Source organism: Nerophis lumbriciformis, linkage group LG28 (assembly GCF_033978685.3).
Source record: "Nerophis lumbriciformis linkage group LG28, RoL_Nlum_v2.1, whole genome shotgun sequence".
NCBI classification, from domain to species: domain Eukaryota; kingdom Metazoa; phylum Chordata; class Actinopteri; order Syngnathiformes; family Syngnathidae; genus Nerophis; species Nerophis lumbriciformis.
Genome location: NC_084575.2, coordinates 7934097 through 7960455, shown reverse-complemented (window position 1 = coordinate 7960455; position 26359 = coordinate 7934097). Strand labels below are relative to the sequence as shown.

General features: G+C 42.2%; 2 protein-coding genes across 3 annotated transcripts in view; one reads left to right on the top strand and one right to left on the bottom strand.

Annotated features, from left to right (window-relative positions):
- The window catches only part of LOC133570505 (uncharacterized), a 490167-nt gene that overhangs the window by 83432 nt on the left and 380376 nt on the right, over positions 1-26359 (bottom strand). The gene's annotated exons all lie outside the window — the stretch shown is intronic.
- LOC140680169 (uncharacterized) overlaps positions 1-26359 on the top strand; it is a 63779-nt gene that overhangs the window by 752 nt on the left and 36668 nt on the right. Inside the window, exon 2 of the mRNA XM_072916547.1 lies at positions 11125-11313. Coding sequence (XP_072772648.1) covers positions 11125-11313 — 189 coding nt within the window. The remainder of the gene's footprint in view (positions 1-11124; positions 11314-26359) is intronic.

Genomic DNA, 26359 nt, shown 5'->3' with positions numbered 1-26359 from the left:
GGGTGATCAGGGGTGATGGGTCAGACTACAGACTCCGATTACATTGAACACATTGTTTATTAAAAAATAACCAAATAACAATATCTTATATTAAATAAAAATATTAGAGAAATAAAGAAGGCTACAATTTTTGGTTGTGTTTTCCGCTCCATTTGCAGAATGGCGATGTACGATATATACCTCCATATTTTTTCCGTAAAGTACAAACAAAACACAAAACAATCCTAGTTACCTGAGATATTAATTATGTCATTATTATGACTTAGTAAGTCAATATTTTGACTTAGTAATTTGATGTTAGTTTGTCTAAATTGTCAGACGATTGCTTCTCTGATGTCTCCATCATGTCCAGAAGTCTCTTCTTTATCCGGACGTCGTCTTCTACTGCATTCAGCAACTTTGTCTCCATTGGAAGTTTTCCTTTTAGTCTGTCCTGCTTGTGGCTGTTGAGTTTTGCCTAGTGAAAAAAAAAAAGAAATTACGAGGATTTTTACAAAATTACTTTCAACAATCATGAATGCATTATTTGAGATAAAGCCAAGATAGTGACATGTTATTTACAACATTTCAAATGGCCGTCAACATCGTCGGGAAACAATGTGTGTCAATACAACACTTTGAGGTATTTTAATTTTGACAGGAAAAAAAACATTTAATGCAACTGCAGTTTTACTTAACTCAATATTATTTATTACAAGAAACTACTCACAGCATTTTTAATACAAGCCTAATTAAATACATGTAAAACAGCTGAACTTTAATTTATGCTTGCCATCTTGACTTCTGATTCCAAAGCAAGTATTTTTGTCACACTGTTGTCAAACAATGATCATATTCAAACAAATATGATTCCACATTGTTGAAAGTGGTCATCTGAGAGCATTTGGAATTGCAGTGCAGTTCATATAAAAATGTTTTGATGCCACATCTATCTGCCTTTTAACAATATTACTTCCTAGCAATGAAGTTAGCGCCCACATACCTGAAGTAGAGCTCTTCTCTCTTTCACCACAGAAGATTGTGGATTGCTCCTATTGGAATCTTGCTGCTCTTGTACATCATTGGGCATATCTTTGTCTGTGACCAGGCTGTCAAGGGTCAATGGAGAATCCCAACTCCTGTGAGAGCTTGTGTCAATATCTGATGCTTCTATTCCAAATGGAATGGATGTAGTTGATGGAGAACCTCCCCAGATCTGCTGGCATAGTTGGAAGTACAGCAAAACAACTCTAGCGTAACCACTTCTTCCACCTGCGTCCACTGCTTGTCTGTACTTTCCACCAATCACTTTCAGTTTAGTGTCGATAGTTGTTTTTGTCATGTCCTCTTTCCGATGAGGAAATTCCTCAGATGTCCCTCCAAGTCCGTACCGTTCCAAAATAGGGTAATAATGTCACCAGACTTGGACTGGCAAGTTTACCAGTCAACACTTTGTTGACTTTTGTTAACTTTAAGCTCCAAGACGATGCTTAAAAGTAGCTCTACTTCTCTGTCAGTCCACATATATAATTCTTTGTTGCTGTGACCCACCATTTTTTCTATATGCCGCCTCCAGAAATGACGTTTTGGATGTTTCTGATTGGCTAAAATGGTCTTAAGTCCTAGGCTACAGCGCCCCCAGTATTTTGGCATGTGTATGACACTCAGTGTATGCGTTTGCTTGGGGACAGTAATAGTTTCTTTAAATGCTCACGTGTGGCTGGAGATCCTGTTAAGACGTTAGTTTAGGCAGTGGCTCTTTGTTGTTAAGGCGGCCGCCTTAACAACAAAACGCTGCGGGAAACCCTGCTGCTACAAAAAAGCCTGAGATGGTTTCAGTTGAAATATTTTTTAACTCACATTTCTATGTAGAAATTAGCATTTAAAATACAAATATACTGCAAGAAAATAAATTAAATTATAATTTACAAAAAGCAAAAGGCTTTGTATAGTCCCAGTTAAGAGTAGCCGCAACCTGTAATGTCTTCTCTTTTTGATAGGGGGTTCCACATTTTGGTGGGATAGCAGGAAAATGATTTTAAAAATTTTTCGGAGAAATCTGGGTTGAATGTGATTTGTACAACTACCTCTGGGTAGTTGCAATACGTGGTGATTTTAGTGGTATGGTGTATCTTGTACACCATATCAACTGCAAGAAGCTGTACTCTGAAATGGTTGGTGGAAATGTGAGCCCGAGATGGACGGTTGAGTAGAAGCCCAATCATTTTGTTTTGGCTGTCTGGAGTTTGTTTTTCAGGGCTTTTAAGGCGTCACGGTACCAAACATGAACTCTGTAGTCAAAGTGGGGTTAAAGGAGTGCTTGTGTTAGAGTCTTAAGTGTATTTCTACCCACCAGCGGGGTGATCCTACTATGTAAGAACTAGGGATGTACGGTATACCAGCATTCGTATAGTACCACGATACTAATGAATCCTATTTGGTACTATACCGCCTGTAAAATATACTACTTCTATGATTATATCAATACTTTTTGGCATCACAACATCTTCTTTTGTTTAAAAAAAATATATTATGTTTATAAAGTCAGTAAATATGTCACTGGACACATGAGGACTTTGAATATGACCAATGTATGATCCTGTAACTACTTGGTATCAGATTGATACTCAAATTTGTGGTATCATCCAAAACTAATGTGATGTATCAAACAACAGAAGATAAAGTGATTATTACATTTTAACAGAAGTGTAGATAGCACATGTTAAAACAGAAAATAAGCAGATATTAACAGTAAATGAAGAAGTAGATTAATAATACATTTTCTATCACTTGTCCTTAATAATGTAGACAAAATAATAGGTGTATAAATGACACAATATGTTACTGCATATGTCAGCAGACTAAAATAGGAGCCTTTGTTTGTTTACTTACTACTAAAAGACAAGTTGTCTAGTATGTTCACTATTTTATTTAAGGACAAACTTTCAATAAGAAACTTATGTTTAATGTACCCTAAGATTTTTTTGTTAAAATGAAGCTATTAATGCACTTTTTGTGGTCCTTTCTATTTAGAAAAGTACCGAAAAGTATCGAAATACATTTTGGTACAGGTCCCGGTACCAAAATATTGGTATCAGGACAACACTAGTAAGAACATAATTCGTCAGTTGATTATTTGACTGCCTTAGTAGTCATTTTTTCACTGGAGAGATTAGTCTCTACGATGCAGCCAAGATAGGTACCGTATTTTCCGCACTGTAAGGCTCACCTAAAAACCTCCAATTTCCTTAAAAGCTAACAGTGCGCTCTATAATCCGGTGAGCCTTATATATGGACCAATATTGAGCCACAACATGTCTCGCAACTACGGTAAGAAGCCGCCGACTTCATTTTCCCCCGTAGAAGAAGTAGTGTGCTACGGCTGCTTACCGTAGAAGAAGAAGCACTTCTTTTTCTACGGGGGAAAATGAAGTCGGCGGCTGCTTACCCTAGAAGAAGAAGTGCTTCTTCTTCTACGGAGTAAAATGAAGTTGGCGGCTGCTTACCGTAGAAGAAGAAGAAAAATGGCTCCTATTAAGAGACACACTTACGACACAGAGTTCAAACTTAAGGCGATCAGTCACGCAGTAGAACACGAGAATAGAGCAGCAGCGATAGAATTGAACATAAACGAATCAATGGTGCGGAAGTGGAGGAAGCAACATGATGACCTGCGCCAAGTAAAGAAGACTAAACAGAGTTTCCGAGGGAACAAAGCGAGATGGCTACAGTTGGAGGACAAAGTCGAACAGTGAGTTGTTGAACAGAGAGCAGCAAGTAGAAGTGTCAGTACAATCACTATTTGTTTTGTTGACATTCCCTTTAGCGCAGCTCCATCTAATGGATGCATAACGTAACCCCAGCCTCTACTGTACCGTCTATTCTATGCGCCTTATAATGCGGTGCGCCTTATATATGAACAAAGTTTTAAAATAAGCCATTCATTGAAGGTGCGCCTTATAATCCAGTACGCCTTATAGTGCGGAAAATACGGTAATCTAATTTTTTTTGTTATAATGTCACCCACTTTGACTGTGACGTTATCTACTTTTCTGAGGTTAGGAATTGACCCAAAAACCTGTGTACTTGCAAGTACCAGGCGAGTCTTAATTTGCCAGTTTGTCATTGAAAGCCTTGCTAGTGTAGGTCTTGAGGATTGTAGCTTCGCTTGTTTTGTGGCTGTCAGCCTCGGTTCTATGTTCTTTATGGGTACAGAAAATTATGAAATGATCACTTAAGCCGCATACAGTAGTTCCACTTGTGGTGATCTTAGACTGGTCAGAAGTAACAACGAGGTCTATGAAGGTTTAAAAAGACTCACTCACACTGGTAGTTTGCTTAATGAGTTAAGTGAGACAATGTTGGTGGCACAGCTTAGTGAAGGTTTTAAAAATGGGTGTATCTTTTCGGGGCCTATCTGTGTTTCAGTCCTCAAGAATGTTAGGATTTAATCAAGGAGATGATCCCAGGATGCAGAAACTGGAGGCAAGGCTGATTTACAATATGTTTAACAATTTAATACGAGTCCAAAAAGTGTAACAAAAGGAGATGGGGCAAAAAATGCACACCATGAATATATATAAACAAAAGCAGGTCCTTCAGTGGTCGGCAGGGAGAAAAGGCCAGGGCGCACTGAGCTCTACAAAAAGGTCCAACAAGATCCTCTTCACCTCAGGAAGGCTAGAAGGCAAATAAAAAGAGGTGAGGAATTTAGATAACAAGAAAAGACAATATACCAGGCAGGACGACTTGAATCATGCGTATGCACGTGGAAGGTGCAGTAGACAATAATCGGCAGGGACCAGCTGTCGGTGACGAGCTTATATACTACTGGGTGGAGATCAGTTGCAGGTGTGTCTCGCTGGGGACTAATTGACTGAAGAAAGAAAACAGACAACAAAAAAGAGAAGGCAGGGAAATGACAAAATGCAACAGTACTCCCCCCCTTAATGGACGCCACCTGGCGGCTTACCTGGCTTCTCCGGAAAACGGTCATAAAATGCAGTTAAAAGTGAAGGGTCTAGTATAAGGGAACGCGGGACCCAGGATCGGTCCTCGGGGCTGTAACCCTCCCAGTCGACCAGGTACTGGAAACCCCTGCCCCTTCTCCTCACGTCGAGAATGGCCTTGACTGTGAACGCTTGGTGGCCATCAATAAGTCTGGGAGGTGGAGGAGGCACCTCTGGAGGACTCAAGGGACTGGAGGACACAGGTTTGAGTAGAGAGACGTGGAAAGAGGGATGTATTTTGAGAGAGTCCGGAAGGCATAGTTGAACAACTGCGGGATTGATGACTCGCTCAATGGGGTACGGCCCAATATATCGTGGTTGCAGTTTCTTAGATACCACCTGGAGAGGTAAGTCACGAGAAGACAGCCATACTTTCTGACCGGGCCTGTAATCTGGTGCTGTGCTGCGATGGCGGTTAGCGAGACGCTGGTTGCGCTCCGAGGTGCGTGACAGTGCAGACCGGGTATTCTGCCAGGCTTGCTGTGCACGGTGCAGGTGGGCAGCCACAGATGGGACGGAGATCTCTGCTTCCAGGGAGGGAAAAGCGGGAGGTTGGTACCCGTAGGCGGAGTGAAATGGAGACATACCTGTAGCAGAGCTTACGAGTGTATTGTGGGCATACTCGATCCAAGGTAGACCAAGCGCCCAGGAGGCCGGCTGCTGGTGGCAAACGCAGCGGATGGCAGCTTCCAGATCCTGGTTGGTGCGCTCAGTCTGTCCATTAGTCTGCGGGTGGTAACCAGAAGAAAGGCTCGGTGATGCTCCCAACGACTTACAGAAGGCCTTCCAAACCGCAGAGGAAAATTGTGGCCCTCTGTCCGAGACCACATCCATCGGGATTCCATGTAGCCGAAGCACGTGGCGTACCAGCAAATCAGCAGTCTCGAGTGCTGAGGGCAACTTGGGAAGAGCGATGAAATGGGCCATCTTTGAAAAGCGGTCCACCAAAGTTAAAATAACGGTGTTGCCCTTAGATGGTGGAAGTCCTGTGACGAAATCCAAGGCCACATGGGACCACGGGCGGGAAAGGATGGGAAGTGGCCGCAGGAGACCTGCAGGTGCCCGATGTGAAGCTTTATTGCGTGCACAGGTGGAACAGGCGGATACTAATTCTGAAACGTCAGCTCTGAAAGTTGGCCACAAGAAGCGCTGGGATAGGAGAAAGGTAGTACGGTTAATACCTGGGTGGCAGGCGACCTTGGAGCTGTGGGCCCAGTTCAAAACTTCCGGACGGAGCTCTGGGATCACGAACAAGCGCCCCTGAGGACAGTTCTTGGGAGAGGAAATGTTCTTGAGTCCCTCTGTCACGCGAACCTCGATGTCCCACTGTAGCGCTCCCAGCACTTGTGATGGAGGGATGATGGTCTCGGTCTTTACCTCTTCCTCCGGGCAGGCGTACATCCTAGATAAGGCGTCTGGTTTACCATTCTGGGAACCGGGGCGGAAGGTCATGGTGAAGTTGAATCGGGCAAGGAATAGTGCCCACCTAGCTTGTCTTGGGTTGAGCCGTTGGGCCGTGCGAATGTAGGCCAGATTTTTGTGGTCCGTGTACACCACAAATGGGGTCTCCGAGCCCTCCAGCCAGTGCCTCCATTCTTGCAGCGCTAATACCACGGCGAGTAGCTCTCTATTGCCAATGTCATAGTTGCGTTCCGCAGGAGTCAGGCGGCGTGAGAAGAAGGCACAGGGTTGCAGCCTCTGGTCGGAGGTGGAGCGCTGGGAGAGAACAGCTCCCACGCCGGAGTCGGACGCGTCAACCTCAACAAAAAATTGAGAGGAAACGTTTGGGTGAACAAGTACTGGTGCAGAAGTAAACAGCAACTTAAGTTTATTAAATGAAGTTTGTGTCTCAGAAGTCCACAAAAAGGGTAGTTTGGTGGAAGTAAGTCTGGTTAATGGTTCAGCTACCTGACTAAAATTGCGGATAAAACGGCGATAAAAATTAGCAAAACCTAGAAACCTCTGGAGGTGTTTTCTAGAAGTGGGTGTGGGCCAATCAACCACCGACTTTATCTTCGCGGGATCCGCTCGGAGTTGACCCCTTTCCACAATAAAACCCAAGAATTGAACTGACTCTAAGTGAAACACGCACTTCTCGGCTTTGACATAAAGACGATTCTCAAGAAGGCGTTGGAGAACCAAGCGAACATGCTGGACATGAAGTTCGAGAGTAGGAGAGAAAACGAGGATATCGTCCAAGTAGACGACCACAAAGCGGTTAAGCATGTCGCGCAAAACATCATTAATTAGGCTTTGAAAAACGGCCGGTGCGTTGGTGAGGCCAAAAGGCATGACCTGATATTCGAAATGTCCAAGTGGAGTGTTAAATGCAGTCTTCCATTCGTCTCCTTGCTTAATTCTAATTAAATGATATGCGTTGCGGAGGTCCAGTTTGGTGAAGTATCTAGCAGTGTATAATGGGTTGAAAGTGGAGTTGAGAAGCGGGAGAGGATATTTATTTTTAACAGTAATAATATTAAGGGCGCGGTAATCGATGCAGGGACGGAGTGTCTTATCCTTCTTCTCCACAAAGAAAAAACCGGCGGCTAGAGGTGAGTTGGAGGGACGAATGAGACCAGATGCGAGTGACGTGGTAATATATTCCTCTAGTGCATCTCTTTCATGCTTAGAAATGTTATAAAGACGCGATGAAGGGAGTGTGGAACCAGGGAGGATATTAACGCAGCAATCATAGGGACGGTGTGGAGGTAACGACAATGCGCGGTCCTTGCTAAAGACTTCCTTAAGGACGTGGTAAGCAGTTGGCACGACCGACAAATCAATGACCTCCTGGGTTACAACACGTGCGGGACCTGTGCGAGGGCAAGCGAACCGCAGACAGTGCGTATGACAGAAAACCCCCCAATTAATAATAGAAGTCTTGGCCCAGTCAATATGGGGATTATGTTTAGCTAGCCAGGTAAGCCCGAGCACAACAGGAGCCGAACGAGAGGGAATGACGAGAAAATTGATAGTCTCAAAATGGTTACCAGATAATTTAAGAATTAGCGGCTGGGTCTGATGGGTGACGCTCGCCAGGTGGCCCCCGTCGAGGGATCGGACTGTTCTAGGTCTGTGTAATCTAACAACGGGTATAGAAAAACGCTTAATGACAGAATCATCAATAAAATTGTCATCAGAACCTGAGTCAATTAGAGCCATAATGTCCAAACTTGGATGCTTATCCCAGGAGAGCACGCCAGTGAGTTGAAGCCTTGACAGTGTCTGACCTGAAGATGGCAGTAGAGGAGCCGGATCGGTCGCTGGAGGATGTGCAGCTGGGGTGCGGCGAGGGAGTGGAGCTTGAGTGCGACGAGGAGGAGAAACTAGAGTACGACGAGGAGGTGGAGCTTGAGTGCGACGAGGAGGAGAAGCTTGAGTGTGACGAGGAGGAGAAGCTTGAGTGCGACGGTGGGCAGGACGATGAGGACAGTGGGTGACGCGATGCTCAGCCTCTCCGCAATATAGGCAAAGATGAAGTCTACGGCGACGATCCCTCTCAGCTTGAGTGAGACGATTCCCTCCAAGCTGCATTGGTTCATCTTCCCATGATATCGGTCCAGCATCGACAATGGGTATCGGGGCAGACGTAGCTGGATGAGCTCCCTGGCCACGCCCACTATATGTCGAGGTGCGCGGTCCTTGCCGTCTAAGTTTCTCTCTCTCCCAGTCTACGAGGCGATTTTCAATTTCCACCGCCAAAGCGATGAGCTCATCGAGGTTATCAGGAGTCTTGAGCGGGATCATCTGCTTCCGGATTCGATCGGCCAAGCCGAGGGAGAAGACGTCCACCAATGCGGAAGTGGGCCATCCGCTTTCAGCAGCCAGCCTTCTAAATTCGATGGCGAAGTCTGTGACGCTGCGCTGACCTTGCTGCAGACGTAGTAATGATCGTGCTGCCTCCCGTCCTGGCATCTCGCGTTGAAAGATGTTTTCCATGGCTTTGGAAAACGCGGCGTAGGAGGCACACACGGGAGATTGACGCCCCCATTCTGCGGTGGCCCAAGCGGAAGCCCGACCACTCATATGGGACATAACGAAAGCCACGCGAGCTCTTTCAGTGTGAAAGGACGCAGGTAATAGTTCAAAATAAACTTCACACTGGGTGAGGAAGGGGCGCATTTCACCTGACTCGCCGGAGAAGCGCTCAGGCTTGGAGAGTGGGGAACAAGGGGCAGGAGGAGTGTCGCTAGGCAACGGGACATCTGCGGGAAGTGGACGTCTCTGCTGGATTGATGGGTCGGCCGTAGGGGAAGTCATCGCCTGCAGTGCGGTGAGTACGCTTCCTAGTTGTCTCTCCAATGCGTCAAGACGGGCGTCTTGGCGTTCCGCCATGGCGTTGACACAAGCTCCAAGAATGCCAAACTGTTCCTCTTGTTGTCCCAGTCGATTAGCCTGTTGTTGTAGCGCCCTCTTTACCGGGTCAGTCTCTGCGGGATCCATGATATGGCCGATTATTTTGTTAGGATTTAATCAAGGAGATGATCCCAGGATGCAGAAACTGGAGGCAAGGCTGATTTACAATATGTTTAACAATTTAATACGAGTCCAAAAAGTGTAACAAAAGGAGATGGGGCAAAAAATGCACACCATGAATATATATAAACAAAAGCAGGTCCTTCAGTGGTCGGCAGGGAGAAAAGGCCAGGGCGCACTGAGCTCTACAAAAAGGTCCAACAAGATCCTCTTCACCTCAGGAAGGCTAGAAGGCAAATAAAAAGAGGTGAGGAATTTAGATAACAAGAAAAGACAACATACCAGGCAGGACAACTTGAATCATGCGTATGCACGTGGAAGGTGCAGTAGACAATAATCGGCAGGGACCAGCTGTCGGTGACGAGCTTATATACTACTGGGTGGAGATTAGTTGCAGGTGTGTCTCGCTGGGGACTAATTGACTGAAGAAAGAAAACAGACAACAAAAAAGAGAAGGCAGGGAAATGACAAAATGCAACAAAGAAGATGTAAACCTGTATCAACATTCATCGGGCCATCCATTTTCTACCGCTTGTCCCGTTTGGGGTGCTGGTGCCTATCTCAACTGCATTTGAGTGGAAGGCGGTGTACACCCTGGACAAGTTGCCACCTCATCACAGGGTCAACACAGATAGACAGACAACATTTACACACTAGGGACGATTTAGTGTTGCCAATCAGCATATCCCCAGGTGCATGTCTTTGGAGGTGGGAAGGGCATATCCTCAGGTGCATGTCTTTGGAGGTGGGAGGAAGCCGGAGTACCCGGAGGGAACCCAAGCAGTCACAGGTAGAACATGCAAACTCCACACTGAAACAGCCCGAGCCCAGGACCTTTGAATTGTGAGGCACACGCACTAACCCCTGTTCCAACCCCTGCATCAACATGTTTACACAAAACTCACACACTCACCAAAAACATTTTATACTGAAATCAAATCTAATTAGTTATAATTTCACTTCCTGATTCTGACCAACGTGCATCAATAAGTGAAAGTAAACATTTATTTTCAGTTACCAAAGTAGTCAACGCTTTAAATTAATTAAAAGAGCATAAAGGTGACTGACTTTCCTTCAGCGTGTCGTAGATGGTCTCCAATTCCTAAAGAGGAATTGTTGATGGAGATTCCCCATAAAAACACCACATAGTAAATCATGTTTTGGTAAAAGTTCCTTTTGGCCAAGCCAACAAAATGACCACAAAAAAGTATTTTGCATGATGACAAAAACATACCATTTAAGTGATTTTGGTATTAGATTTTTTATTTCCATGATATTTAAATTATGGTAATGACTATGTCATTACAAGATTGTGGTTAAGTTTAGAGATAAAGTTTAGGTGTCATAGACCATATACAGAATAAAATATTTACACACTTTACATCAGTGAGTGTAAAGTTAAGAATGCCTCAATCAATGCTGCCTCGTACTTATAAATACTTTTCAAATTGCTCCCCATCAAATTTCCAAGTCTGTTTTTGTTGTCACTGTGCCACTTTTGAATTCATTTGAGGAAAAAAGGAGGTATTTCCCGTGTTTTTATTGGTTGTTTTGCAACACACTTTTTACGGAAGAACACAAATAATGTCATTGTGTTAACAGTGTCAGTCCAAAACTATTTCTATTGTCTCTTTATCTTATTTACTTATTTACCCAACAGACGTCCAGCAGCCCCCCCACATGAAAGAGAAAGAGGAAGATCCACACATGAAAGAGGAAGAGGAGGGAGAGTGTGTTGTAGGGCAGGAGGAGGATGATGTCAGCAAGTTTCCACTGACTGTTGTCTCTGTGAAGACTGAAGAGCATGAAGACAAAGCACCTGAGTCCTCACAGCTACATCACAGTCCAAGTATGCACATATCATTTTATTCTCAGGGCATTCAATCCATCACAACTGGACTGTTCACTTTGTCTTAGAAGACTCATCCAAGTAGGCTTCATACTTCATGCTTATATACTTCAAATCTTAAATCTAATCATTTGAATTTAGAGGGGAACATTGTAACGCTTGCTTGGGCTAGGCGGGTTAAGAGTGTAACCCGTGTGACAGAAGATGGTTCGTCTAGGAGCCTGAGGTATGAAAGATGACGACAACTAGTTATCTTGGTTTCGACTGCATTAAATGTATTGAAACAAGAATATAAATGCAAAAAGAAAAAAAATGCCCAAAACAAAAATACAAGATACAGTCCTGCTGCCTTCTCAGAACCAGTTCACAGTTCAGTTCAAAAGGTACGCAAAAGCAACGACTTTCGCGTCAGTCCAAAAGTTCAGTTAAAAAACAAAAGTAATCCAAAAGGTTTGCGGCGGAGGAGAAAAAAATGCTTGTCCTACCGCGTAGTTGTTTAGCTCGCCATTTGTTGAGTTGAGTTTGAAGGTGGATAGGGAGCTCAGGTTGTTTGGGTCAACGGGTATTCCTTCCCGGAAAAAAAACCTGACCTACAAGTCCAAAAAAACAAAGTGACTAACCTAGTTACCTCTTCACATTAAAGTACATTCAATATGTACTTGAAAGCATAATGTAAGCATTCGATTGACCGGAATTACTAATTTTTTGTGCTAATAAACCAAATGATATGACATAGTTAATCATGTTGATTAATATACAATCATGAGTCCAATTAAAATGAACATTCATAATACATTTCTAATAATACAGATCATGATTTCTTATCTAAAGTGATAAAACTCAATCATGAATCAATTACAAATCCAATTACAAGTGCACTTATATAACCTAGTTTCATAATAATACTCATTATTAGAAACTCAATATATCATAATTCAAAATCAAGTACTTGTCCAAACATTCAAAGTTGATAGATAATCAAGCAGAGTTAATAAATTAAAGTGTTGCGCAACAACCCAAATACACACACCTGCGTTCCATCTGAAGCGCATAGTAAAGAAGACCCCATAGGGGAAATGTAAAACGCGAAAAATCATCCACAAAGTGGCTAAAGTATATTAGCAGCGCAAAGCTCTTTGCCACTTTGCTAGACTAAACTGTTGCCTATAAATCGGCTGGATGATCAGAAGAAAATAAAACATAATTACCTGAGTCATGTGACTCGAGTCCATACCTCTGGTAATAATCACTTGTTTTGTTGTTTGATACTTTAGTTTATGATACTACCAATGTAGGTATTGTTCCAGTACCAAGTAGTTACAAGGGCAGTATCGGTTATACCAATGTGGATACTGATATTACATTTTTTTAAGATCATTGAATGATAACAATTTTGTTCGCAATCATAATCAGACAAAAACACAGGATGGTGGTGTTAGAATATCAATTGAATATTTAAATATGGCTCTGAATGAAATCATTTGGTTTGTGCCCTTAAAGTCTTCCTGTGTCCAAAAACGTATTTCCTGAGTTTGTAAACGATAACAAAATCAACAAAATATATATAATACAAAATATCGATCAAACCACTGTATGAACCTTATACTGATATTATACTTGGTATTGTTACTGTCATACTTACCAACCCTCCCAAATTTTCCGGGAGACTCCCGAATTTCAGTGCCGCTCCCGAAAATCTCCCGGGACAACCATTCTCCCGAATTTCTCCCGATTTCCAGCCGGACTTAAGGCACGCCCCCTCCAGGTCCGTGCGGACCTGAGTGAGGACAGCCTGTCGTCACGTCTGCTTGGCCAACCAAAAAGTAACCACAGAACACTTATACCGTATAGTTTTCTGTGGTTACTTTTTGGTTGGCCAAACGGTTTACGTTGTATTGTGCACCCGTGACGGCAAGTGTGGGAATCTTTTTTTAAATTTTTTTATAAACCTTAATTTTTACATTTTAACATTTACAAAACGGTTGAAAATAATAATCAAAGTAAATACAAAAACAGTACAAAGCATCACCAGGGTTTGTAAATTCAAAGTAACTAAAATAGAATACAAAATATATATATATATATATATATATATATGTATATATATATATATATATATATATATATATATATATATATATATATATATATATATATATATGTATGTGTGGGAAAAAAATCACAAGACTATTTCATCTCTACAGGCCTGTTTCATGAGGGGGGGTACCCTCAATCATCAGGAGATATTTTCATACATATATATATATATATATATATATATATATATATATATATATATATATATATATATATATATATATATATATATATAATAAACAAAGTGCAAAGCCATTGGCTCACTCAATTTCAGTAAATAACTTAAATTTGGAACACAACATCATCGTTTTCACAGCTTTTTGGTTGTTAGAGGTAGAAAGTGTTTTAATGTAGAGTTCTAAATATTTTTTAAAGGCACAAAAAACTGGTCGGGTATTGAGAAACCTACATTTATGAATATAAAACTTAGCCAATAGTATAATGAGGTTGCAAAGGTAAAATTCCTTTTCAAATGTTTTTTCATACAGTGTAAATCCAAATAGCACATCTTTAATGCAAGTGTGGGAGTCGGTTCTGAAGTATGAAGTAAAGAGACGTAACTTTGTCACCTCGCCTGGTTATTGACTCCAACCCAGAATATTACACTGCACATACCTATGCTCCTTCAAAGGCTGTGCTACTGGCTGCAAAGCATTGCACTTTCAATACAACAATGAGTAGAGAGGAGTGTCATGTGTGTATATGTGTAAATAAATGAACACTGAAATTCAAGTATTTATTTTATTTATATATATATATATATATATATATATATATATATATATATATATATATATATATATGCTAGAATTCACCGAAAGTCAAGTATTTATTTTATTTAAATATATATATATATATATAAGAAATACATAAATTTCAGTGAATTCTAGCTATAAATATACTCCTCCCCCCTTAACCCCCCCACCCCCCCATCTCCCGTATTTGGAGGTTTCAAGGTTGGCAAGTATGGTTACTGTCGATTTTTGTATCGATCGGTCCACATTTTGTTTAAGGGTTCTGTGGGTCATTAAAAACAATTAAAATCATTAAATTGACTTTTTCTTAATTAAGGCCTTAAGTGGTATTAAAAACATTTAATACGATGTCCAGGGGCATTAATATATTAATGTAATTGTAGGCCGGGACCGGTGTACCGTTTTTTCTGGGCCATAGGGCGCACTGGATTATAAGGCGCACTGTCGATGAGCGGGTCTCGTCAGGTCTATTTTCATACAAAAGGCGCACTGGATTATAGGGCGCATTAAAGGAGTCATATATATATATATATATATATATATATATATATATATATATAGTATTTTTTTTTTTTTTTTTTTCTAAATGTAAAAGACTTCCTTGTGGTCGATGTAACATGTAATGGTGGTTCTTTGGTCAAAATGTTGCATAGATGATCTTTTACACATCATCTTCAAGTCACTTTCTGACAGTCGCTTCAGGATGCACCGTTTTGTGGGCGGTCTTATTCACGCGCCTCACCTTGGACAGCGTCTTCTCCCCGTCATCTTTGTTGTAGCGGTGTAGCGTGCAAGGACGGGAGTGGAAGAAGTGTCAAAAGATGGAGCTAACTGTTTTAATGACATTCACACTTTACTTCAATCAATAACGGAGCAGCATCTCCTCATCCGTGGCTCACTAGTGCATCAACAACGCCCGAAATGTGTCCCGTGAAAAAACGTCCGACCGGAACTCTAATAACCAAAGTTCCTTGGGTGAATAATGTAAACTCCTACACCGGTATGTTTTAGTGCTTTTATGGCGAGTTTACTGAAAGACATAATTAAGAACTTTACACTACTTTATATTAGAAATGGCAACAGTGGAGGATGAATGTCCCACAACAAGAAGATAGAGAAAAAGAAGAAGCTTAGATAGACAATGGATTCAACACAGACTACAATGGCGGATGTGCGCAAATTTTCAGGACTTATGCAGATCCCAAATACACGTCAGCAGGTACCAGAAGGTAAGACAAGTTGGTTTTGCATAATATTGTAAAACGAAATACCAGATAATGTCTGCTAATGGGTGCCATTTTGTGGTCCTTATACACACACCATAGTAATACTTGTATCTCTGACTACGGTAGCCGTAATGGACCGACAATCCATCAAGTGATGCGGCTTCAAAGTCGTACTAAAACATTTTGACAGATTTTTGAGCGCTGTGTGTAATGTTCTTTATTTTCAATGGAACATTTAACGTTTTAGTGTTATTTACTGGGGTCATATTGCAGTCTACACATATCTTTTATGTGTGACTACCATCTACTGGTCACACTTATCATTACACCATGTACCAAATAAAACTGCTTCGAGGTTGGTAAGCACAACCAGAATTATTCTGTACATTAGGCGCACCGGGTTATAAGGCGCACTGTTGATTTTTGAGAAAATTAAAGCATTTTAAGTGTGCCTTATAGTCCGAAAAATACGGTAAATAAAAATAAACCTAGTAACTTAATTCTTGTCGTCATCAATACATTGCTATGTCCATGTGTTTCCTTCTTGGTCTCTGGATTTTAAATTGGACTAAGAGGTCTCACTCTGTGCATTTCGCTCAGCACCTGAGCATGTTAATTCCACAGTAGACTTACATGAACAAAGTGAGCCTCTTGTCAGTCATTCACAATCTTTGTTTCGACTACTTGCAATTCTCCACCACACGTTTTCCTGTGTGCAGTAGTGTTAGTAGTGTCAGTGTTCATGTTGGAGATGGAACTAGTCATTTTAATACAATGCTGAAGTACAGTCCCCCATATAGCTGACCGGGATATGCCTGTTATATGATTCTTTAATTTTGGGCCTTTTAGAATCAGCATGTCTTCGTCCATTTGTGTCAAGGAGGTGAAATTAGGTCTGAAAACCTTATGACAAGTTGACTTCATGTCCATTAGGACTTTTCAAAGTGTAGAATACCATCCGCCTTAAACAGAGTATTCTATCTTGAAAGTAAACTGGATCATTTATTTTGTGTTCATGCATGACTTCCTGTCCCACACGAGCAGATTTTAGCTCAATTGAACCACCTCGTTGTGGCGACCACTAAACATAGAAGCCAGGCGGTGGAAACTGACACATTGACTTGAAAACAAAAAAACGTAGCGAGTCTGGCGCCACCGTTCCACATCCAGTGGGTATCCCTGGTTACACTTACAAACGTTGCTTGGCAAGATAAATAAAGAAACCATACTTGGGGTTCAAGGCAAGAAAGCAAAAGGAAATCATTTTTCAACCCACAGCACTCGCAGTGAGCAAACTCGACCACAAGATGGCGCCATCGCAGAGACAACAATAAAGAATACATATTTACAATGTAAACGACCTAATCTTTTCTCCAAGTTTATACATCAGTAACCGACATTAAAATCACAGGGGGCGCTGGAGCCTATCCCAGCTGCACTCAGGTGGAAGGGAATTTATCGCAATATAGATTTTAGGCCATATTCCCCACCACTCTTAAAAACTGGTCTTCTTTTCTTGTGAATAGAATAGAATACAATGCCTTTTATTGTCACTATACACAGATACAATGAGATTAAAAGCAACTCCAGTATCAGTCTGACAGTCTACAATTATGCAAAACAGGAAGGAGAGAAAAAAAAAAAGTGCAAAAGGAGGTAAGGTGCATAGTCCAGTCCTGAGAACGAATGTTCAGAATGTGTTGTTTAAATATTATACTATATACAGAAGCATTCAGATTGTGGGTGGAGAGTAAAAATTGCACACAGAGAGCTACTAAACTCTAAAATCAGTGCCTATGAGAGTTCACAGTGGTTATGGCTTTGGGGAAAAAACTGTTCTTGAATCTGTTTGTCTTAGACCTGATGACCCTGTAGCGCCTTCCTGAGGGCAGCAGGTCAAGCAGGTCAAAGCCAGGATGGGAGCTGTCCTTGATAATGTTGGTAGCTCTCTTCTGAGGCAGCGGGATGTGTAAATGTCTCTCAGGGAGTGTAAGTCCCAGTGTGTTCGGCTGAAACAGTCCTGTAGGTCTGACACAGCATTTTCAGGCCAGGTTGTAACTGTCTTTATGGTGGCTCTGACTCTGCGTCTGAGGGGGGAGTAGGCTGGAGAGAGCAGGAGGGAAAGATGGTCTGACTGGCTGAGATGGGGGAGGGGTGTGGTTCTGTATGCGTGCCTGATATTGGTGTAAACATGATCCAGAGTGTTCTCTCCTCTAGTAGAACACTTTATATGTTGGTAAAACTTTGGCAGTCCAGTCTTTTAGTTGGTCTTATTAAAGTCCCTTGCAATAATGTGAACACCATCCAGGTGGACCTGCTGCTGTTCGTTTACGGTGTTCAGCAGGAGAGAGAGCACCTGTGTTCATGTTGGTGTCGGGTGGGATGTAAACAGCCGTGACAAGCACTACAGTTAGCTCTCTTGGTAGAAAAAAAGGCCGGCATCTTACAGACATGTGCTCAAGGTCTGAGGAACAGTGTTGGTCTATTATTGTCCTGTTGTTACACCAGTTATCATGCACGTAAACACAGAGACCCTTCACAGTCCTGTCCTAGCGGAGCAAAGTGTGGCCTGCTAGCTGCAGGCTAGCATTGGGGATCCTCGGGTGAAGCCACATTTCAGTGATGGCCAAAACACAGCAGTCACGAACGTAGCGATTTCCAGCGAGTTGTAATTCCAGGTCGTCCGTTTTATGCACCAGGGATCTGGCATTGCAGAGAAACAGGCTCGGTAGAGGTGGCTTGTGTGGTTGTTTCTTTAGCCGTAGCATAACACCGGCCCTACAGCCCCGTTTCTGCTTCCTCTCCCTTCTCCGACTGCGCCGCCTCCCAGACCCGATTACAATCCACGGAGAGCCCGGCGATCTCGCTATGTCTTCTGGGATGTTGTGCGTGTAGTGAAAGTCTCTGCAGACCGATATCTGGTATAGGACACCGATATCCAAAAGAGTCTAGCGGGTGAACTGAGTTTACACAGAACCGATAGTGAAAGCACAGGTAAGAAAGAAGTAGAAAAACAATGAAGAATAGCACTGAAGAGGAGAGCCATGAGCTGCTGCAATTGTACGCGCCGCCATCTTAAATGTTTAAAGAGCAGTGTGATTCTTTTCAGGCCAATTCGTACATTAACTTGTTATTTTAAGTACATGTGAACTTACTGAATGCCTCATGTGACTGAGCAAATCTGGACATTTCTCAAGCATGTTTGTCATTTTGTGTCCTGCAGACGTCTGTGAAGAACAACTTCTGCCTGAAAAACAGGAGAGTAGCTTCAGGATGTTGAAGGAGGATCCACCAAAGAGGAAGACCAGGCACCACGGACCCTCTGGCGTCTCCTTTTCCTCTTTGACACAGACCCTGCCCTGTAAAAAGGAAGAGGAAGACTCACTGATCCCCCACATTAAAGAGGAAGAGGAGGAACACAGCATCAGTCAGGAGGGAGATCATATTGAAGGACTGGTGGAGTTCCCAGTGACTGGTGTCACTGTGAAGAGTGAAGATGATGAGGTCAAAGGTGAAAGTGAGGAGAAGAGAGAGGCGGAGCCTCCAAGCAGCAGCTCAACACAACACATGACAACAGAAGCTGATGGAGACCACTGTGGAGGATCACAAGCAGACAAGATCTTAGCTCCACTATCAGATAGTGAGGACACAACGTCACACTCTCCTGACACTGATGATGAACACTCTAAAGATGATGCAACATGTCACACTGACAACACTCACTTCACATGTTCTCACTGTCACAAAACCTTTAAGTACCATAGTCTTCTGAAAAGACACATGAGAAGACACACTGGAGAAAACCCTTTTTCTTGCTCAGAATGTGGTAAATTTTTAGTAACAAGTGGACATTTAAAAGTACACATGAGAACACACACTGGAGAAAAACCTTTTATCTGTTCACTCTGTGGTAAAGGTTTTACACAAAGTCAACATTTGAAAGTACACACTAGAACACACACTGGCGAAAAATCAGATTCCTGTTCAATCTGCAACAGAAGCTTTTGTGACCGATCAAACCTTGTAGCACACATGAGAACACACACTGGTGAAAAACCTTTTTCCTGTTCAATCTGTGGTAAAGGTTTTACACAAAGTCAGAATTTGAAAGTACACACTAGAACACACACAGGTGAAAAATCACATTCCTGTTCAATCTGCAACAGAAGCTTTTGTAACCCATCAAACCTTGTAGCACACATGAGAAGACACCCAGGAGAGGAAGTGTGTAGTTGCAGTGTGTGTGGTGAAAGATTGTCTTCTAAGTACCAGTGTAAGAAACACAAGTGTGCTGGTGAGAACAGCAGCAGCAAATGAAACTGCAGGATTTGAAATAAACTGTCAAGACTTTAATGTTGACTTTCTAACAACATCAGCACATATAACATGTGTGACATTGTTGTTGTTTGTGCAACTATCTTTTTAATATGCTTCTACATTTATGGATTGGATAGTTTGAAATATTGAAGTATTACATCATTTTATTTCTAATTGTTAATAATCCCATAGATTAGCATCTGTATATGATATACATATGTACTGGTTCAATCAGTCAATCAATCAATGTTTATTTACAAACCTCGTTTCCATATGATCCATGAAATGCTCAGTCATTCACAAACAAGGATGGGGCGAGGGTCACCACTTTGTCAACAAATGCCTGAGCAAATTGTTGAACAGTTTAAGAAAAACCTTTCTCAACCAGCTATTGCAAGGAATTTAGGAATTTCACCATCTACGCTCCGTAATATCATCAAAGGGTTCAGAGAATCTGGAGAAATCACTGCACGTAAGCAGCTAAGCCCGTGACCTTCCATCCCTCAGGCTGTACTGCATCAACAAGCGACATCAGTGTGTAAAGGGTATCACCACATGGGCTCAGGAACACTTCAGAAACCCACTGTCAGTAACTACAGTTGATCGCTACATCTGTAAGTGCAAGTTAAAACTCTACTATGCAAGGCGAAAACCGTTTATCAACAACACCCAGAAACGCCGTCGGCTTCGCTGGGCCTGAGCTCATCTAAGATGGACTGATACAAAGTGTAAAAGTGTTCTGTGGTCTGACGAGTCCACATTTCAAATTGTTTTTGGAAACTGTGGACGTCGTGTCCTCCGGACCAAAGAGGAAAAGAACCATCCGGATTGTTATAGGCGCAAAAGACTATGCCAAGAAACGTTATCATGGACGCCCCTGCTTATTTCAGCAAGACAATGCCAAGCCACGTGTTACATCAACATGGCTTCATAGTAAAAGAGTGCGGGTACTAGACTGGCCTGCCTGTAGTCCTGACCTGTCTCCCATTGAAAATGTGTGGCGCATTATGAAGCCTAAAATAGCACAATGGAGACCCCCGGACTGTTGAACAACTTAAGCTGTACATCAAGCAAGAATGGGAAAGAATTCCACCTGAGAAGCTTCAAAAATGTGTCTCCTCAGTTCCCAAACGTTTACTGAGTGTTGTTAAAAGGAAAGGCCATGTAACACAGTGGTGAACATGCCCTTTCCCAACTACTTTGGCACGTGTTGCAGCCATGAAATTCTAAGTTAATTATTATTCGCAAAGAAAAATAAAGTTTATGAGTTTGAACATCAAATATGTTGTCTTTGTAGCATATTCAACTGAATATGGCTTGAAAAGGATTTGCAAATCATTGTATTCCGTTTATATTTACATCTAACACATGTTCCCAACTCATATGGAAACGGGGTTTGTATATAGCCCTAAATCACAAGTGTCTCAAAGGGCTGCACAAGCCACAACGACATCCTCGGTTCAAATCCCACATCAGGGCAATGAAAAACTCAACCCAGTGGGATGACAATGAGAACCCCCCTCCTCTAGGGCGACCGGTGCAATGGACATTGAGTGGGTCTAACATAATACTGTGAAAGTCCAGTCCATAGTAGATCTAACATAATAGTGAGAGTCCAGTCCATAGTGGATCTAACATAATAGTGAGAGTCCAGTCCATAGTGGATCTAACATAATAGTGTGAGAGTCCAGTCCATAGTGGATCTAACATAATAGTGAGAGTCCAGTCCATAGTGGATCTAACATAATAGTGTGAGAGTCCAGTCCATAGTGGATCTAACATAATAGTGAGAGTCCAGTCCATAGTGGATCTAACATAATAGTGAGAGTCCAGTCCATAGTGGATCTAACATAATAGTGTGAGAGTCCAGTCCATAGTGGACCTAACATAATAGTGAGAGTCCAGTCCATAGTGGATCTAACATAATAGTGAGAGTCCAGTCCATAGTGGATCTAACATAATAGTGTGAGAGTCCAGTCCATAGTGGATCTAACATAATAGTGAGAGTCCAGTCCATAGTGGATCTAACATAATAGTGTGAGAGTCCAGTCCATAGTGGATCTAACATAATAGTGAGAGTCCAGTCCATAGTGGATCTAACATAATAGTGAGAGTCCAGTCTATAGTGGATCTAACATAATAGTGAGAGTCCAGTCCATAGTGGATCTAACATAATAGTGAGAGTCCAGTCCATAGTGGATCTAACATAATAGTGAGAGTCCAGTCCATAGTGGATCTAACATAATAGTGAGAGTCCAGTCCATAGTGGATCTAACATAATAGTGAGAGTCCAGTCCATAGTGGATCTAACATAATAGTGTGAGAGTCCAGTCCATAGTGGACCTAACATAATAGTGAGAGTCCAGTCCATAGTGGATCTAACATAATAGTGAGAGTCCAGTCCATAGTGGATCTAACATAATAGTGTGAGAGTCCAGTCCATAGTGGATCTAACATAATAGTGAGAGTCCAGTCCATAGTGGATCTAACATAATAGTGTGAGAGTCCAGTCCATAGTGGATCTAACATAATAGTGAGAGTCCAGTCCATAGTGGATCTAACATAATAGTGAGAGTCCAGTCCATAGTGGATCTAACATAATAGTGTGAGAGTCCAGTCCATAGTGGACCTAACATAATAGTGAGAGTCCAGTCCATAGTGGATCTAACATAATAGTGAGAGTCCAGTCCATAGTGGATCTAACATAATAGTGAGAGTCCAGTCTATAGTGGATCTAACATAATAGTGAGAGTCCAGTCCATAGTGGATCTAACATAATAGTGAGAGTCCAGTCTATAGTGGATCTAACATAATAGTGAGAGTCCAGTCCATAGTGGATCTAACATAATAGTGAGAGTCCAGTCCATAGTGGATCTAACATAATAGTGAGAGTCCAGTCCATAGTGGATCTAACATAATAGTGAGAGTCCAGTCCATAGTGGATCTAACATAATAGTGTGAGAGTCCAGTCCATAGTGGACCTAACATAATAGTGAGAGTCCAGTCCATAGTGGATCCAACATAATAGTGAGAGTCCAGTCCATAGTGGATCTAACATAATAGTGAGAGTCCAGTCTATAGTGGATCTAACATAATAGTGAGAGTCCAGTCCATAGTGGATCTAACATAATAGTGAGAGTCCAGTCTATAGTGGATCCAACATAATAGTGAGAGTCCAGTCCATAGTGGATCTAACATAATAGTGAGAGTCCAGTCTATAGTGGATCTAACATAATAGTGAGAGTCCAGTCCATAGTGGATCTAACATAATAGTGAGAGTCCAGTCCATAGTGGATCTAACATAATAGTGAGAGTCCAGTCCATAGTGGATCTAACATAATAGTGTGAGAGTCCAGTCCATAGTGGATCTAACATAATATTGTGTGAGTCCAGTCCATAGTGGATCTAACATAATAGTGAGAGTCCAGTCTATAGTGGATCTAACATAATAGTGAGAGTCCAGTCTATAGTGGATCTAACATAATGAGAGTCCAGTCCATAGTGGATCTAACATAATAGTGTGAGAGTCCAGTCCATAGTGGATCTAACATAATAGTGAGAGTCCAGTCCATAGTGGATCTAACATAATAGTGAGAGTCCAGTCCATAGTGGGGCCAGCAGGAGACCATCCCAAGTGGAGACGAGTCAGCAGCGCAGAGATGTCCTCAACCGATGCGCAGGCGAGCGGTCCACCCCGGGTCCCGACTCTGGACAGCCAGCACTTCATCCATGGCCACCGGACCCCCCCCCCCCCCCCAGATCAACTGGTCTAAAAAGGGGGGCTATTTAAAGGCTAGAGTATACAAATGAGTTTTAAGATGGGACTTAAATGCTTCTACTGAGGTAGCATCTCTAATTGTTACCGGGAGGGCATTCCATAGTACTGGAGCCCGAATAGAAAACGCTCTATAGCCCGCAGACTTTTTTGGGCTCTGGGAATCACTAATAAGCCAGAGTTCTTTGAAGGCAGATTTCTTGCCGGGACATATGGTACAATGCAATCAGCAAGATAGGATGGAGCTAGACCGTGTAGTATTTTATACCTAAGTAGTAAAACCTTAAAGTCACATCTTAAGTGCACAGGAAGCCACTGCAGGTGAGCCAGTATAGATATATATATATATAGGTATATATGTATATATGCATGGGTATATATGTACATAGGTATATATGTATATGTATATAAGGTATATACAGTATAGGCGTAATATGATCAAACTTTCTTGTTCTTGTCAAAAGTCTAGCAGCCGCATTTAGACTTAGACTTAGACTTAGAGAAACTTTAATGATCCACAAGGGAAATTGTTCAACACGGTAGCTCAGTTACAATGATGGAAAGTGTAAGGATGGAAAGGACAATGCAGGTATAAATAGACTAATATAGTGATAAAAAATCTAACATATATACATAATATGTGTACAGAATAATATATATACAGATATATTATGTCAATAACATATATACAATATATACCAATGACCATGTACAATACTACAGTATATGTGACAGCAGCAGCATAAAATAGAGAGTAGATCCAGCAGAAAATAGACATTATAAAGAAATAGAAGTAGCTAACATGTCAGGTGTCAGGTAATAGGCAGATGTCATCTATTGCTGTATGGCCAGTGATTATACAGCTGGATGGAGTGTGGAATGAAGGAGTTGTTGAATGGCACAGTGCGGGAAGGAAGTTGAAGGAGCCTGTTGGAGTATGAACTCCGCTGTCCCTTCCATAGTAACTATACACAATGCTAGCTTTGATCATGACAGTCTTTTGAAAGTCATACACTACAGTGGTTTTTTAAAAGTCCCTTGCCCGCCTGGATGTGGGATCAGGTCCGAGGAGGTCGTTATGGTTTGAGAAGCCCTTTGAGGCATTTGTGATTGAAGGTGTGTATACATACAGTATGATAGTAGGAAAGGTGGGGTCGTATAGTTCACTTCACAATTGCTCCATGTTTTGACAATTGTAGGCTACTTTTTATTAAGCACAATTCATACACAAGGTCATTCAAATTGCTTTGCAGAAAATGACAAGACAAACTATTCATAAAAACAAAGGAATCATCATAACGATCATAATTAATGTACATCATGAAATGATGAATCATTATTAATCACAAACATTGTGGTGTAATCATCCATGCCTTTTGTCTCCAACAGGTTAGACTACTGTCTTGGTCTTCTCAATGGGCTCTCTAAACCAGCTGTAAAGCAGCTGCAGTACATCCACAATGCTGCTGCTTGAATCCTGACTAGAAGCAGGAAATACGGCCATATTAGTCATAAAAATGGACTTAAAGGCCTACTGAAAGCCACTACTACCGACCACGCAGTCTGATAGTTTATATATCAATGATGACATCTTAACATTGCAACACATGCCAATACGGCCGGGTTAACTTATAAAGTGCAATTTTAAATTTCCCGAGAAACTTCCGGCTGAAAACGTCTCGGTATGATGACGTTTGCGCGTGACGTCACGGGTTGAAGCAGACATTTTGGAATAGCACGGTGGCCAGCTTAAGTCGTCTGTTTTCACCACATAATTCCACAGTATTCTGGACATCTGTGTTGGTGAATCTTTTGCAATTTGTTCAATGAACAATGGAGACTGCAAAGAAGAAAGCTGTAGGTGGGATCATGTATTAGCGGTTGGCTACAGCAACACAACCAGGAGGACTTTGACTTGGATAGCAGACGCGCTACCGTCAGTACAGCTTTGGCTTCCAAACATTTGATCGCTTGCCCGTACGTGCATGCCGCTATGTGCATGTCACGTACGTAACTTTGGGGAAATATATGTTTTTTGCCGACTCTGATGTCGTCAAAAGCTACAACGCCGTCCGCCGCCGCACCGCTGTCCTCACCTGTCTGGGTTGACTTCCTCCGTCTCCGGGCCGCCGACCGCACCGATGATCGGGTGAAGTCCTTCGTCGCGCCGTCAATCGCTGGAACGCAGGTGAGCACGGGTGTTGATGAGCAGATGAGGGATGGCGTAGGTGGAGAGCTAATGTTTTTACCATAGCTCTGTCGAGGTCCCGTAGCTAAGTTAGCTTCAATGGCGTCGTTAGCAACAGCATTGCTAGGCTTCGACAGGCGGCACAGCATTAACCGTGTGGTTACAGGTCCAGAGTTTGGTAGTACTGTTGATATTCTGTCTATCCTTCCAGTCAGGGGCTTATTTCTTCTGTTTCTATCGGCAGTTAAAGGGGAACATTATCACCATACCTATGTAAGCGTCAATAATAACTGGGATTTATATAGCGCTTTTCTAAGTACCCAAAGTCGCTTTACATGTAGAACCCATCATTCATTCACACCTGGTGGTGGTAAGCTACTTTCATAGCCACAGCTGCCCTGGGGTAGACTGACGGAAGCGTGGCTGCAATTTTGCACCAACGGCCCCTCCGACCACCACCTGTCATTCATCATTCAATTCACCGGTGTGAGTGGCACCGGGGGCAAAGGGTGAAGTGTCCCGCCCAAGGACACAACGGCAGCCATTTTTTTTTTTTTTTTTTGGATGGTAAGAGGCGGGGAGCGAACCTGCAACCCTCAGGTTTCTGGCACGGTTGCTCTACCCACTACGCCATGCCGCCCCAATATATACCTTGATGTTGCAGAAAAAAGACCATATATTTTTTTAA